At 26.4% G+C, this 17,122-nt stretch overlaps 3 protein-coding genes across 3 annotated transcripts; all 3 read right to left on the bottom strand.

The window, feature by feature from the left end:
- Window positions 1-422: 422 nt before the first annotated feature.
- LOAG_06587 (hypothetical protein) lies at window positions 423-1,891 on the bottom strand (the record flags this gene model as incomplete). The annotated part of the gene is made up of 5 exons (XM_003142123.1): window positions 423-486; window positions 638-699; window positions 1,053-1,100; window positions 1,328-1,524; window positions 1,840-1,891. The coding sequence occupies 5 exons, from the start codon at window positions 1,889-1,891 to the stop codon at window positions 423-425; spliced, it is 423 nt and encodes a 140-aa protein (XP_003142171.1).
- A 4,672-nt stretch (window positions 1,892-6,563) lies between these two features.
- Window positions 6,564-9,907, bottom strand: LOAG_06586 (CK1/TTBKL protein kinase; the record flags this gene model as incomplete). The annotated part of the gene is made up of 7 exons (XM_020447181.1): window positions 6,564-6,635; window positions 7,073-7,169; window positions 7,757-7,893; window positions 8,302-8,488; window positions 8,794-8,972; window positions 9,488-9,604; window positions 9,860-9,907. 7 exons carry the CDS (start codon window positions 9,905-9,907, stop codon window positions 6,564-6,566), a joined length of 837 nt encoding a protein of 278 aa, XP_020302562.1.
- Window positions 9,908-13,608: 3,701 nt separating this feature from the next.
- On the bottom strand, window positions 13,609-14,305 carry LOAG_06585 (hypothetical protein; the record flags this gene model as incomplete). The annotated part of the gene is made up of 2 exons (XM_003142121.2): window positions 13,609-13,808; window positions 14,180-14,305. Coding segments are annotated over 2 exons (326 nt in total), but the record flags the coding sequence as incomplete, so codon positions are not given.
- Window positions 14,306-17,122: the final 2,817 nt, after the last annotated feature.

Raw genomic sequence — 17,122 nt, 5'->3', positions numbered from 1 at the left:
ATTCTCTTTAATTCGAACATGCAAATTTGAATATGTCACAGCATTGAGCGGTTTTTCATCGTCCATTTCATGAACAGATTTAATCTCTTCTGCTGCCTTTTCCATTTCCATTTTCTTTTCCTATAAATAAACAAATTTCCTTTACAGAAGTATTTTTCTTGGATAATATATATATATCCATCAACTTCATTTACTCATCAAATTAGGCTAATCATTTGTTAAGGAAATAAGGATGATAAATATCAATGAATACCTTACGAACTTCATCAATATTACCCATATTTTTAACTTTTTTCATCGATATAATATCCGCTTTGCTGTAATTAAAATAATTTAATTCATCATTCAATTCTTTGAGGAGATAACAAATTTGGATGATATTGCAAAATTGGACTAAAAAACTGTTCAAATCAAAACTTATGTCAAAAGATAACATTACCAGCAATGGCATCATTTTTTTTTTCTTCATAAAAGTTGCAAACATTACTGGAATTAAGTTTGAATTCAATGTTGAATTTAAATTTTTAATTTTAAATTTGATAGGATCGGATAAGAGAAGTACTGAAGTAATTTTAAAACGATTAAACATATTTGTATACTTTAAATCGATTTATAGAGGAATATTTTAAGCACTCACCCTCGATCACTTTCATCAGATCCTTCCATTTGAGTTGGATCATCTATTCGTTGCTCTTCTTTCTGCAACAATTTCATTCCTTCTTTCTCATTTTTAATTTCTTTAATTAAACATTACCCATTTAAATCGATAAATTAAAAAAATCTTTTAAGATTGTAAATAAAACCATATATCAACCAATCTAACATTCAATGTAATCCTGTAAAAGCAAAAATGTCGCATTAGCTTATCCTTATTGCATACACTCAATGTGAACATCATTTCAGGCGCAAAAATTTTATTATCTCTATTTTATGTATTATTTATTCTCTAAACACAATTCCAATCTAATTTTTTCTTTCAAAATAATTAATTTTAGGAGGAAACTCAAATTTTTGAAATACTAAAAAAAATTTGCATACGAAAAGAAAAGTACCCTCTGAATCGTTTTCGCATTTTCAATTTTATTGTTTGCTTTTTTCCCCTATAATTTATTCATTTTTAAAATTAATAAAATATTGCTTTTTTTATTTTCAAACAAATTTTTCAAAAAATATCTTTAGATCGATATATATATATATATATATATATATCTGAGCTTGTTGTATTTAAAATATTCTTATTTGGTTTTCCAAATTTTTTATTTTTCATTTTTTCAAAATTTCACCATATTCATATCTCATTCCTAATAAAATATCTTTTATCACTAACAGTCTTTCGTTGATTTGCTTCTATAGCGGTTCTTGTAGCAGTACCAGTTGTTTCATTTGAAATTTGTGCTGGCATTGTTGTCGTTTCATCGGTCTTTTTCGTTTTACGTTTCTTCTTTCGACAACACATTTGTAGGGATGGTAAAATGATTAATACAAATAAACTTTGCGCCATTTTCCATAGCACACATGACAATGCTATAGAAATGATATGGAACTAAGCATTAAATAAATTTTAAAATGCTTTTTTGTAATTTTCATTTTTTTTTTGAATTTTAATAAATGCGCCTATTTTTTTTTTTTTAGAACAGTTTGTAAATGTGCAAAATAAACAATTCTTAATATTAATCAAACAAACAAATCAAACATCATGTAATACTATTTTTTTTGAAATATTTAAATTTAAATTTGATTAACTGTTAAAGTAATACTTTGAAATTTCATCCTGAAATTTCATCTAAGCATCCCGTACAAGGAGTTGGTAATTATAATATTAGCTTATAAATATCATACCCTCAGCATGAGTGAAATTTTGCAATTCCATTTGTAGGATATTTGCTGTCATCTTTTCACCGTCAATTTAATTCCTACTGCTATAACAATAAGAAAGAGTAGAAACTTTCAAAGCCAATTTTAAGAATTATAAAAGTTAAAGTAACATACAATCACTTATCGTTCTTATATATCATTCAATAAAAGAGAAAATTTGAATATGAAAATTTTAAAAACTTCCAAGAAATACTCTACTAGGAGCATATTCTCGATATTTTTTTTTTTAATGAAAACCATTTCCAAACTTTGTCAAATATCTTGCAGTTCATTTTGTTCTGCCCAATCAAAGTTGAATATTTTATGTCACCTGGAATGTCATTATTCTATTAACTATTCAATATTAAAAGCATATATTGTCATAGATCAAACAGTTTTATTGCACTCAATTGTTCCAATCTTTTCTTCTCTATTAAGTTTTAATCAATAATAGATTAATTTAAAAATAATCAGTCAGTGATTATTAAATGATTACCTGTCATAATATGTTTTCTATAATTCAATTTTACATTTTCTTTATCATCATCATTATAAATTGCTATCATAACCAATAATCATCGTCAATTCGATATATGTTTATCAGTATAATAGCTAAATAAGGGCAAAACGATAGGTTTTCTTATCACTATTCTTATAAGTATAATAGCTTTATAAGGGCAAAATAAAACAATGAAAAGATTTTTAGTGTAACTAATCCTCGTATTAGTTCTCAAATTGAAAATAATATATAGCAAGGATTCGAAATCAACATTATTATTGATATTATCACTAATGACATTATTATTATTATTGGTCTTATCAATACTATTAATGTTATTGATGTTGCCATTATTATTATTATTGGTATTATCGCTATTATTACTGATACTATCACTAATCGTTATTATTGATGTTATCACTAATGAGTCATTAAAGTATGCAACAAGTAAATGTTAAGTATGTATGGAAATTTCTGTTCTATCATTTAGAGTTAAATACTGAAAATGCTCACTGAGAATAACGTGAAACAATTTATTTCTATCTTCATAATAAGTCTAAAGTACTTAATGTGCAACATGTTTTCACGTCCCTACTGTTATCACACGTGACACATCCGTGTCTGAAGACCTACGCTAAGTATTACTCATAATTCTTTGCATATCTATTAACTGCCAAAATTTCTCATACCTCTGTTATGAAAACAAAATTAACAATACTTTAGGCTATTCTTTAAAATAGATATCTTTATAATTTGCGCTTATTACATCTTAGTTATTACGACTGTCGTAAGTAAAAATAAATGTAGTAATTATTCTATCATTATATGCATTATGTCAATTAATTGCACATAATTCATTAATTACTTATCTAAATTTCACGAATATAATTGTTGAAGAAAGTAAGATAATCGAAATTTCAAATATTAATTGGTGTTAGAGAAAATCATTTCTATTTTGGCTTTAATATTTTAAGTTTTAATATTCCAACCTTTATCATTCAGCTTATCATAAGTTGACTTATCATTAATGACGCTAGTTCTTGATATTTTAATTAATTTCTGGTATTATCATAATGTTTTTGTAACACTTTATCATCTTATCAGTAGTTAGAAATAATACATAAATCATTCTAGCAATTTTTGATGAAAACAATTAATAATATTTGCTTATTTTACTTTCATTTCCCTTATCATCCCAATCATTCTTCCAAAAAAATTATCATTTATAGACAACGAACATTTCTAATATATATATTCATGAAAAATAATAATAGAAAGACTATGAAGCAATTGATTGTAAGCTCCAAACAGCAACTAAAATTAGCCAAAATTAAATTAGCCAAAAAGTTTGTGGAAGTAAATAAGAATTTACAAGCCAGCATTCGTAACAAGCAAAGTCTTATGATTTTTCATTCTCGTTTTTCTCAAATTTTTTTACAAATTTTGTCAAAATTAGAAAAAATTTAAATTTTCAACAAAAGCAAAAATATTTCTTGATTTATTTAACGAGATGTTTTGAAATAAACGAAACTTAGCTAATTGTTGAAAATTTCAGGTAGCTTTATTTGTGATTCAGCTACAGCAAAAAAAAAAAAAATACCAGGATTGATAAAACTCATTTAATCAGTTATTCAAATTTTGTTAAAAATCAGGTCTAATTTATTTTTGCATCTGTTCTTTCTAAATTATTCCAATATATTATTTTGCTAAAAGAAACTTTTTTTTTCCAATTACCATAACTAAAAGTTTTTTAAAACAATTATTATCAATGCAATGGGATTATTATTCAAAGTAATATTTCCATAATATGCAGTGGTATTAGCAATAAATAGCTAACTCAAGGACTTTTTTTTTTTAAATTATAAAGCTCAACGAAACTTCAAGATTTAGCCGTTAACTTACCAATTATAGTTAATAAGAGAAATTGAAATCCAGAAATCCAGAAATTGAAAGGAATAACTTGATTACTGAAATTCTTACTCGTTGGTTGGAATTTATTAATTATTTTTTAAAGGTTCATTACTTGTAGTGAATTTTTAAAAAATAATAAATAAATTAAATAGTATGATAATAGTCTCATAGCAATAATTATTAAACTTGTTCCTAATGAGTAACAACTAATAAGCAAGACAGTAATCTTTTCTTTGCCTTTTTTTTTCTACAATTTCAAGATGAAATGGAATCGTTTCCAGATTACTGTCTTACCACATAATAATGATCATGTGCTGGTATAACTGGATTAACCTGATACCGATCAATCATCAAAAAGTATTCAATGGTTGAAAAATCTCAACATATCTCTGCTGAACTTTTTATAGATCTCTTAGTAAAATTTTCATACAATTTTTCGGTATTTAAATGTGTAAATTTAAATATATTCGAAATCTTATATTTCAAATAAAATTGAAAACAATTTGCAAAATATTTGTTAAAATTTGGATTTATACTTGGAATTCTAAATATTTCGAATAAATTTATCATTGTGAAATTAAAGCGAATTATATAAATTATGCACAAGTATGAAATTTCAGTATTCAAGTATTTAAATGAAATATAGCATTCTCTCATTAATTGTTGAATTAAACAATGCTTATTCCGTTATCGAATCCTTTTTAGTACCATATGGTTTGATTGTTGAACAAGGTGTTATGAATCACCTTGTTCTGATCCATAACATGGATCACCTTGTCCTGATCCATAACATCTCGTGTCAATAGCAAATCAGTTATATAGCGTTTATATCAACTTGTTTATCCTTTTCTTGTTTACTTTTCCAAATTTTGACATTTTCATAAATGTGACTAAATGAAAAATTCAACTTCTGCCTAAAGAAATCAAATTTCAAAAGAGATATTGACTGAATGTTAGCCATATCCTACGTTCAATAATCTCTCTAATCAGCTGATCAGCTGATTGATAAGACCATATCACCTTTTCAAAAAACATTAATTAAAAAGAGGAAAACAACATGATTGAAGTTATTCTTTCAACCGCTATTAAATCAGTAATTAATTACAGTCTTATCAATCAGCTGATCCTAACTGACAAACAGATCACACTTTTTCTATAACTTATGCAGTATTTTTTGAAACTACGCCAAGTTATATTTTAAAATCAATTAATTATTGCGGTCAGAAGTACTTCGACTAAAATTAATCAATTAAGCTATTTTGCACTTTAAGAAATCATTTGGTAATATTTCGATAACTTCAATTAGGTTGTTTTCTTCTTTTTAATTAATGTTTTTGGTATTTTTAATATGTTTTTAATATTTCTTTTTTGTTAAAAGTTCGTGCACTAATTAGAAATTATAAAAATGAAAATGGCATTATAACTGATAAGCTAACTTGCTCAAATAGCCTAACCCTGATACCGTATACAGGTATTTTTTTATGCTAATACATAAGTACTCATTAAATAATTCACTGATTTACATCGGTAAATTGCACTTTTTTTTTCAATTTATTGCTTCATTAAATCCAACCAAACATTTAATCCAATTAAATTCATATTAAATCCAACAGGCATGCAGCATTAAAATGATAATGCGACATTTGCGACTTCTTTCCAGTAATGTTATCAGGGGACAAAGTGTATGATATTGAATATAAATGTGAGAAATCTATTGTGGAATACATTTAAGGAAATATGTTGGTTAAGGTAGGTTATCCGGAACACTTTTCCAGTTACCAAAAGAATCATCCCGACTAACGAGTGCTGTATAAAGTTTCGATCAAATCAATCGTGTCATATATTTTCAAACACTTCAAAATTATCGAGGTAATTATAGATAAAAAAGACTAATTCTTTTTTTTCCAAAAATATTTGAATTTATCTGCCTCTATTGAAAAAGCATGAAATTCTGCAAGCATCATGCATTTCATTTTCTTGCTTTTTAAATTGCAAAAATAGCTAAATAGCTATAGCAAAAAAGAAAGTTTTTGTTTTCATTCTTAAAATGAGGAAAAGCAAATAAATTGGTATTTTTAATTTGAAATGAAAAAGATCGCTTCAACTTCTTCTCAATAAAAATGGCACAAATTGGGAATTTAAAAAAATTTTTCAAATTCTCGTTTTATTTTGATAAAAATGGAAGGAAAGATTGAAACAAAATCCGCTTGTAATTACTTCTATGACTGTTTCACTTTTATTGCGTTCTTTCTTTTTTAAACATAAATTGATATTTTATAGTTTGTATAACTTCTATGACTCAATTCATATCATTTTGTTCTATTTCCCAATCATATTGCAAATCTTCTGGTATATTTTTTGGTAGCATTTTCTGTAAATTTTTTTCTCCAATTTTATTTTAACAAAAAAAAAAATTCAAACTTGAATAAAAGGAATATATCAAAAACAAAAGCTAAAAAAAAAATTAAAAAAGAAATATATTTATTCATGTCATTTTATGCTCTTTGAAAAAATTCAAATTTTTTGCTATCAGTTTCTTCGAATATTTGAATTTTGAATTTTGCAGATGAAAAAGTAGTTTGCTGATAGTTCATAGATTTTTGCGTATTGAACTTTTTAAAACATAAATTTTGAGATCAAATTATCAAACTTTTCACCCTTTCCAATTTATGACACTATCAGCTTTTATATCAATCAAAATGTGTGCATTGTTGAGTTAATGCAGTCAAATTTCTTGAAACAAAAAATTTTTTAACTAAATTTTAATTCTAAACATAATATTGGAATAGTGAATTATTAATAACTTACGTTGAGCTCGCCTTTAAGAAATTCATAATTGGGAATTTGATGATAATGCAACTCTGACAGATGTTTCATTATTGTCTCCATTTCTTTTGGCACCAATCTTAAATAGGAATTTTAGAAAAATTAATTGAATCATAAAAATTACATTTTACAAGGAATTTTTTAATAGTAGCATATTTTATTCATGAAATATGCTTGCAATCAATAAATGATTGGGAAAGAGTTAAAGGTAAATTTATAAAATAATGATCAATTTGGTTCAATAAAAAGAACTCTCTTTTGCAGCTTTCATTGTTTTATTTAATTTTCAATCTCTGCGAATTTTATTTCTCCTATTTATATATTCTTTCCATTCATTACTTTCTATTATTTCCGGATAATTTTCCTTCCAATTCATTTCAAAACATTGAAACACTTTTTTTTTTAAAACTTTCCGTCAATGCAATTTAGCAGCAATATTGAATGCTCATTAAACAAGCAATTAAACCAAAATTCATTATTAGGTAAAAAAAGAGGCAGAAAAAAATTCCTTGAAAATATCAAAAGTTTTATTTTCTTTCAAACGATATTTGAATCATTTTTACACATCTTGCAAAACAAGATTTGATGAAATTCGGCAGAAATTTTCTATCCACCAGAAAAAAAAGTTTGGTACGAAAAGTTTGAAAAATTCCTGTATTATGTAACCTTCCAAATTCATCAAAAATGACATTTTTCTTGAATTTTGCAATTTCATTCGGTTCCACAAATGCACTCCATGGTAAAGAACCTTGAATAAGCTCAATCAGTGAGTAAAATAAACTCCAGAAATCATCAACAGGACCCTAAAGATAATTACAGTACGACAAAATCATAACAGTCAAAAAAATTCATCGAAAACCGGTTTTACAATCTGTAATTCCTGACGATATCAAACTGACATTCAGAACTTGTCCATCATGGTTACAATATCACTTCATCATTCTTAGTAATCAATTTAAAACGTTAGATAAATTTAAAGAAAACAAATAAAGTCAAGTGAAAATAAATAAATAAAGTTAAATTTAAATAGCTTAAATAATTTAAAAAAAATGATATGGAAGGACAAACAAAGATTCAAAAAGGCGTGATATTAAAGTTTCATTTTCAGAAAAGAAAGTTCAAAGTCTCCAAGTACGCAGTTCTTAATTATCTAAATTAGCATCACCTTAAATTTCGGATCTAAACCTTTATGTATAGTAAAGTAAAGTGACCTGATCTCGTCTTTCGTGAACCGTAACGGATACATATCGCATGGTTCCACGAAAACCGGCATAATACCGCTCTTTTCGTACCATACCATCATCAAAACGATACTGTCGAGCCATACCAAAATCGATTATATAAATTGTTCGTTTATGCGAGTACAGTCCAATGCAAATATTTGAAGGTTTTACATCTCTGAAAATTTCGAAACTTTTCAAATTTAGTAAGAGAAGTATGATCTGGTAAATTACCATAACCTTTGATAGGTACCTTTTGTCTTGAACTTATTTGTTAAATTGACTTAATTAAACGAATCATGCATGTTTAGACGGCTAATTAGCCAATCTTCGAAATAATTAGTAAATACCAAATATAAATTATAGGAATAAGTAATGAAATGACTCACTGCATAACATATATTTGGTCAGACTTTTAATCTTTGAAAATAAATTTTAATTTAATGCTGCTTTTGCTTTTTTACAGGTGACAAATTTATGCACCGATGTATATATCCAATGTCATGGACAGCTTTCAATGCTATCACTGATTGCAATCCCACACGTGAAACTGTTGAAATACTTAAACGTCTTTTTGGCTGATGTTTTCTTAGTTCACTCAAATTTTTCCCCAATATTTGCATAGCAATGAAATTGTAACCACAGAAATTACCACTAGCATACTGTAATAGTATTGTTTAAAAAGTCAAAATATTACAATTAATTTTGCATTTTTAATTTCAAAAATAATTTAATTATTCATTTTTGTCAGAAAAAAATTTAACAAAAATTACGCAATAAATTTTCATTAAAAAAAAAAAAAAAAAAAAAAAAACTAAAACATAACAAGAATACTGTAGCTTTTCATGAATAAAGAAGTACAATCAATGGCGACTGATCCTTACACTAAAATCTTTAAACATTTTAATTTCACATCTAACAAAATCAAAAAGAGAGTAAAAAGGGAAAAAAAGAAGTCAGACTGAAATTATAGAACAACTATTTGTAATTTGAAATTATAAAACAAAGAAAAATTATTAAATCAATAAATGTCACCAAAATAACTTTGAACAAAAAAAAAAGAAAAAAATTGTAAATTATAACAGTAAATCTCGAGATAGCAATTTTCTCGGCGATTAATCGATAAATGTATTTTGCAATAAATTTTTTTTTTTTCTAAAGAGAAAGAAAAATTTACAAATTGTGGTATATGTGGCGTCCCTCGAAGCTTTAGCATTATTTTTTGCTCGAGTATCATTCGACCCGGTTCATGATCATCTGGTTCAATTTTTATTGCTAGTACCGATTTGGTACGCTGAAAACTTTGGTGACAATATATGATAGCAATCATGAGGTGGGAGGAGAGTAAGAGGTCATTTATAGAACCTAAAAATATAATTTAGAATTTTCCATACTTGTATGATAAAAGCTTCATAATTAGCAGCTATTAATCTATTTTAAAAGTATGCGCAAATTGTCACGAAAGTAATTTGTAATACAAATTACTAATTCATACGGGAAATTTCTTTGAAATCCTTCTTTCAAAGTAAAATTCCAACGAAGAGATTACTTCATCAATGACGCGATAAATTTGACCAAAGCCACCACCGCCAATCATTTTGTCGATTCGAAATTTGTAATCAATTATTTGTCCCTCTTTGAAGTATTGTGGAGCATGCCGCCCATATGGCTGGTTTCGTTTTGCATACTTTAAATTGACTTTTTCCTGTCATATTTGAAATTCATTAATTTATAAACTTTTTCAAACTAATTTTTTTTCTGAGCTTTTTTTTTTTTTGAAACATATCAAAAATTATTTAATAGGGAAGTAGAAGTGCTGTGGAAAAAAAATTTAACTTAAGGGAATTGCGACCGATCGAAGTTATACGAATTTGATTGTAAAAGATCTAATTATAAAGTTAATTAAGATTTAATTAGTTTTTTTGAAAATATCTAAAAGATGAAGCAGAATTTGACATTTTGTGATCAAAATCAAAATTTATTGTTTTAAACAATCAGCGTGAGGTATTCATTTATTATTATTATTATTGTTTTTTTGATTTAATTTTCCTTATTCTCCATCTAGATTGATTCCTTCTTTTACTCTATATTTCAATCAATTCATCTCGTCCCCTATTCTCTACCTAGATCAATCCTTCCTTTACACTCTATCTAGATTGATTCCTTCTTCCATTCTTCATTTATATAGAACCTATTGCTAAGAAAAAAAAAATGCAATAATAAAGAATCCTGTCATTTTTCAGTAATATTTGAGTAATAACTTCTGAATTAATGTTACGATGTAAGCCATCTGCGAGCAAATTTACCGCTTCTTCTTTTGGAATCACCTGAATATCAGCCATATTGTCACCGCCTTCCTATTTCTTTTCCACTGTAATTATTCCCACTTGTTGTTTTTTCTTTTTCGAATAAACAACCAAATATATTATCAAGATTTAGACTAAAGAGAAACTTTTACATTTGTGATACTAAGGGATAAATTTAGACTTTAAATATTGGTCACTGACCAAAGATTAAATTTTTTAAGATAATGTCATCTGAAATTAAATCAATTCATGATATCGCCGTCCTTTTATGATATCACATTTTCAAACAAATATTTTATAGTAAACTTATCGTACTCATTAATTTAACTTACCATAAATTTCGAGACTTTATCCACTTATCTAAGCAAGAGCTAGTCTAGCTGAATGATATTACATTTTATTTATAGTGTAAAATTTCCCCTATTTCTCTATTTGTCATCTAAACCTGGTATGAACCAATTCTAGAACATATTAAATCACTTTTAGTATCTGTTAACAGTAAGTACCACAGACCGCTTCAAATATCCGTCCACCTTGCAGCACACAGTATAAATAAAATGCCCGCTCAATTTAAACTTACAATTTTATACAATTTAAATTTACAAAATGCAGAAATGAGAAAATTTTCAATTTTAGCATGCACATTTGAGAGAAAAATAGGAAAAATAAATTTAGACTAATACTTAAACCAATCGTAACCATATCATTTTACAGAATTCAATTGGAAATACTAGAGAAGTTGCTTATCAGCTGTTGCTTATCTGTTATCTGTTATATTCCATATTAATGAAGGAAATGAAAATGGACAAAGTTCTGTAGCATATGATGAAAGATGGCGAAAATTTTCTTATTCTAATCCTTTGCTTCTTAAATGAATGATATTTTAAAATGATATCTTCTGGGAGAGAATGATATTTTCATTTGTCATTAACGTCAAATAAATTGGCAAATTCTCGGAGGAAATGTATTTGAAAAGAAAACTTTTGATGACAAAATTTAATTTAGTCTACCAAAATTTGAAAAATTTCGTAGATTTATTTGGAAAAATGTTTAATATACAATCGAATTAGTTAATGTCATATTTTTTTAAGACCCTTTACTGGATAACATTGATAAAATATTTGACAAAATTGAGGGGGATGATCATTAATTAAAAGAAAACAAAACAAAATGAGATCAGGATTTCTAATTTTCTCCAATTTTCCCTTCCCCAATTTAATTAAAGAAGTCTTTATTAGGGTAATTAGAATCCAAAATAGTTAATAGCAAAAATATTGGCTTAATTCATAACGCAATAGACATTTATTTTGAAATAGTTTTAAAAATGAGAAAAATATTTTAAATATTTTAAATATTTTGAAAATATTTTAAAAATAAGATAATATGTTAAGTAGAAGTATACAAATAAGCCATTCGATGAGGATTCAAAGAATAACGAATGATTAGTTATTATTATTAATTATGTTAAAGAAATTTCTTCTTAAGATTACTATTCAAGGCAACACCGACCACATTTTAATTATTAGATAAACAACAAATTTGAAGCAACTATTAGTAGAACCAAAAACCATAAAAATATTTAGTATGAAACTAAAGTATTTACTCATGGTTAACCTTAGAGGTTGACCTCATTACTAATTGTTCACTTAATTAAAATTCTTTTGTTCACAATCAATCTGCCATAAATTCCTTCCTTCCTCATCGATCGATACTGTATCAATTATTTCTTTTATGAATTTACGTTATGTTACAGAAGTAAAAATAATTGCTAGGAAAACATTTTTTATGAAATGTGAATATAAATGCATCAATAAGATGAGTTAAGAATGTTAATGATGAAATGGATAATGACCAAATGAGATAAAATGACCAATTGAGGTCAATCGCTGAATCTTTTTGCTTTGCAAGTAAGGATAACCTAATGTCAGTCATTATAAAGTTTTTTGGTATTTCAAGTAAACTAGAGAAGTGAATTAATAGGCGGCTTTTGAACTCATTAGCAGTTAAAGTATTGTCGTATAAAAATGTCATTTTTTTTTTAACCAAGCAGTCATCACGGACTACTTTTAATCAACAATGACCACGATTTATTGACCAACAAAGAACGGAGAGAGAGAGAAAGGAAAGGTGCTCTAAAGTATTTCTAAAATCGAAGTTGCATTAAAAATAGGTCATTGTCATTGTTGAATGGTCAACTGCTACTAGAACTTCTTGAATCCTAGTGAAACTGTCACATTTAAGAAGTATAATTAGAAAATCAAGATAATATTTAGAAAATTGTAATGCCTTCAATTGACAGAAAGGCCTAATTCTCTAGGACAGTGCCCAATAATTGATGGTTCAAAGGTTAAACAAATTGGCCTGTAATATTTTGCAATGCAATATCTGCCATATTTTCGAAAATATTTTGTAGAAAATATATTTTTACGGCCAGTAAATAGATTATAGCAAATGTTCCCCGAAAATTTCTCGAATTTCAAAGCACGGGTTCTCATATATACAAAAATTAACAAAGTTATTTCGCCTTTGATCAAAATACATTGATTTTGATGGTTATTACTTTTATTATAAAATATATATATATTCAAGGCTAGCCAATAATCTGATAATGTAAAAAATCTTGCATTATCAATTCTTATCAATTTAGCAAGGACAAATTTTAAAATGGTCCATCGAAATATTTGTGACAATTTAATTTTACTTTTGATGAAGCGTCTTTTTTTTTCAATTTTATACCCAAAATGCATTGTGTTTGAATACAATTTAAAACTTTTTTTTTAAAATACAATTTATATACAATTTTTAAAAGCCCTGACGAATGCAATGACTTAAAAACACTGAAAGATATTTTAAAACGAAAAAAAACTTAAATTAACATTTTGACATTTTTCACAAATATTGATAATTCCCTAAAAAAGACATTTTTTGACAGTTTCTATTGTTTGAATTTAACTGAATCCATAATTTTGATCAAAAATTTGTCCGGTTTATATCAAATGCAAGCTGATTTGGATAATTCCTGAATTATTGGAAATGGATGAGTTGGACAGGTGAGCGCTTTATTATAGCTAGGTAATGGTGGTATTTCATCATCATTCAATGGACTAGCATAGCATGAGCCTTTTGAATCACATTTAATCATGTATGGTTTACTGTAATCAATCGGAGCTGGAATACTGGTTGGATTAACACCTGAAATATTAGAGAACCATCATTTAGTCCTGAATCATATTTCTAAATTTATAGAATTCAGAAGGAGGAAAAAAATTGATAAATCACTTAAATTTAAGATATGAAAGATATTTTGAAGTTATAAAAATTAGCCAAGAATAACGAACATGCTAAAATGATGATTAGAGCTAATTAATTTATGATACTTATATAATAGCTACATAAAGGAGCCTTATTAAATGATAAAACTGAAAAGCTAATCAAAGCAAGATTTCATTTACAATTTATTTATTAGACAATTTTTTAAGGTATTAATTTTTTTTTGTTTCTTTAAAATTTGAAATATTAAAAAAAAGACTCTAACAATTATGTACTGATTCGAAGATGTTTACCGTTGCTGTTCTCGTTGTCATCATTAGTTGTCCTTGTATGTGCGCAACAGCCACATGTCCATAGTAAACAAATACCACTGGCTATGATGCAAAATGAGACAATCTGACAAACCATTTGACAACCTACTAAATTATAAATTAAAAAAAAAAAATCCACATTAAGAAATCAGAAAGAAAATTTTTAAATATGAAATAAATAATTTAAGTAAAGCACAACGATATTATAAATAAAATCAAAATTTTTCATTTGAAAAAAAATTCTTAAAAAATTAATTAATTTTATTTTTTTTAACATTAAGGTCTTTAACGTTTTAATGTTTAACTTTTTCCAACGTTTTTTTTTTTTTTAAACGTAAACCCTTAAGATGACAGGATCAATTCTGCTACAGTATGACTTGTAGTTGACATAAATGCTTATAATGATCAAGGAAGGAATAATGTTAGCTCTCTGGAAGAAGTTTCTGATATTTTCTGCTCAATCTATTCATTACTTCGATTTTCATCATATCCTACTATATAGCTAGTTTTACTAGGCATTCTTCATGAAATCGAATTCCACTTGTTTGGTTTTTCCGGCAAAAAAAAAAGAAAACTTTCAACTAAAATTTTATCTTAAATTGTCTCCAATTTGTTGTTATTGAATCACAAGCAAATAAGATGGTAAATCAAATTTTACAAAAATTATGAACAATTTAATTAAATTTAAAAAAAATCGACACTAGAAAACTTACTTGCATTATTCGGATAAACATAATTATTAGCTGTGGTGACAATATATGGATAAGCAATTTTTCTCCGTGTCAATTCCAAATGCCTTTGAAGTATTCCTTCTAAGATTGCACGAAATTGTTGCTCCGAAATATTTTTTGAAACATTTGAATAAACCTGATCAGTAATTCCAGCAACATCCTCATCTTCCAACATATGGAATGATTTATGATGCGGCATTGTCAAATTCAATTTAATTAATTCATACTGAAATCAATCAGCTATGTTTTTTTTCCCGAAATACAAACAAAATTTTGATACAAAATATTTGAACTTTGCTAGTTTCTATAAATATCAGGATAATTTGTTTTAAAATTGCAAGGAGGAATTCGGGATATTTCTTTTTAGGCTTAAGGTAGTAAATTGCTTGCAAGTTAATTTCAAATATAGTTGGAATACTTCAATTACCTAGCATATTGATATTGCGCAGGTAATAAATTGCTTGCAACTTAATTTAGAACATAGTTGGAATATTTTGATTACCTTGCGCAAATCTTTTATGTTACAGTATAATTCTTAATTGGCAAACTAATATATTAGGTTGACTTTTCTATTTTTTTTCTTGCAACTATCCAAATTATGCACAAAAGTAAAAGGTAACACTTTATGAGGTAATAAGTATTTAGTAATGCGCATATTGCCAATAATTGACAATGAAAATTTATTTTTTATTCTTATTTAAAGTAAATTAAAGTTAAATTGTTTTATACCAAACAGATAAAGTAGAAAGTAAAATTTTTTTGTTAATTCTAGACGATTTAATTTTGGTTAATTTTCAGATAAATTATATTCAAAATTTCCGACAACTTTATTTTCAATATTATTGCCTCTTACATTTTTCAAGTGCAAAATTTTTGAGCAAATAAAATTTTTTTTTTTGTATTTTTTTCCTTTATATGGGCTAACTTTCATATTTATATGTTTGCTATATCAGTAATGGTGACATATATATGGGATACTTGAAATTTGTTTTATCGTTCTGTCATCTAAATTTATTTTATCGTTCTGTCATCTAAATTTGTTTTATCATTCTGTCATCTATCTATCTACTTTGTATAGAAGATATGAAAAAATCTCGATAGTTGAATATTTACATCATCTCTAGGATGAGAATCATTGGTGATTGTCGTCGTACTTTTCATCGTTGTTAATTCGGATTCAATAATAACATTTAACTGACCGTAATCAGAAGAATGCTTTGTCCAGTTAGAAAGTGAAGCAGATTCACTTAGTAATAATACAAATGAGAATATTATTAATAATGAAATAGCAAACATATGAAACGTTGAATTCCTTTGATGCCAGCTTATATACGAAGGCATTTCAGGAAATGAAACATTGAAAAAATTAATTAACGATTCCTGTTTCTTTTAATTTGTCCTAAAATTAAAATAATATTAACTTTGATTGAAACTTTACTAATATTCTTAAAAATTTGACAGCATGAAAAATAAAATATTATTGGAATAGAGAGAAATTGTTAGAGAAAGAGAAGTTAAATGAATGATAAAACATTTGTCACTATTAAATAGCAAAAAAGTAAAAAAAAATTCAGGCAAGAATCATGTCTAATATGATGATAATCAGTAATGATGAGAGTTTGCGAAATACAACAAAAAAATAAGTGGAAAAGAAAGAAAAAGAAAACAGATTTTTTTATTAAAAGTAAATGATTTGAGCTAAAAATAGATTAATGATAAGGTAGTGATAATGGAAAAAATCTAAAATAATCAATGAAAATATTTTGTTATCAATTCTTAATAATAAAAAGGGAATTTATTAATTAATGATCAATTCGAAAATTAAAAATCAATGCCTAATTAAATTTCAAATAATTTTTATTCTGATAAGATCAAAGATAAGATAAGGATGGATGAAAAGTGAGAAAAGAAAAAAAAGGTATTGGAAAATAAATTTATTCGTAGGATAGTTGGTTCAGCAACAAAAGAATGAATGTGACAGTTTAGGCTTCTTGCTATATTCAATAACATCCGTTATCGACATCATTGTCCACCTTCTTCTAACAACCATCACTGTCCACTCTTTTTTTATCTACATCACTATCCATCATCTTACAACAGCATCACTAGTCCACCTTCTTCTAACAACCATCACTGTCCACTCTTTTTTTATCTACATCACTATCCATCATCTTACAACAGCATCACTAGTCCA

This window comes from Loa loa, assembly GCF_000183805.2.
Source record: "Loa loa unplaced genomic scaffold supercont3.302, whole genome shotgun sequence".
NCBI lineage: Eukaryota > Metazoa > Nematoda > Chromadorea > Rhabditida > Onchocercidae > Loa > Loa loa.
Note: the sequence above shows the minus strand (reverse complement) of the source record. Positions and strands in the feature narration are given on the sequence as shown.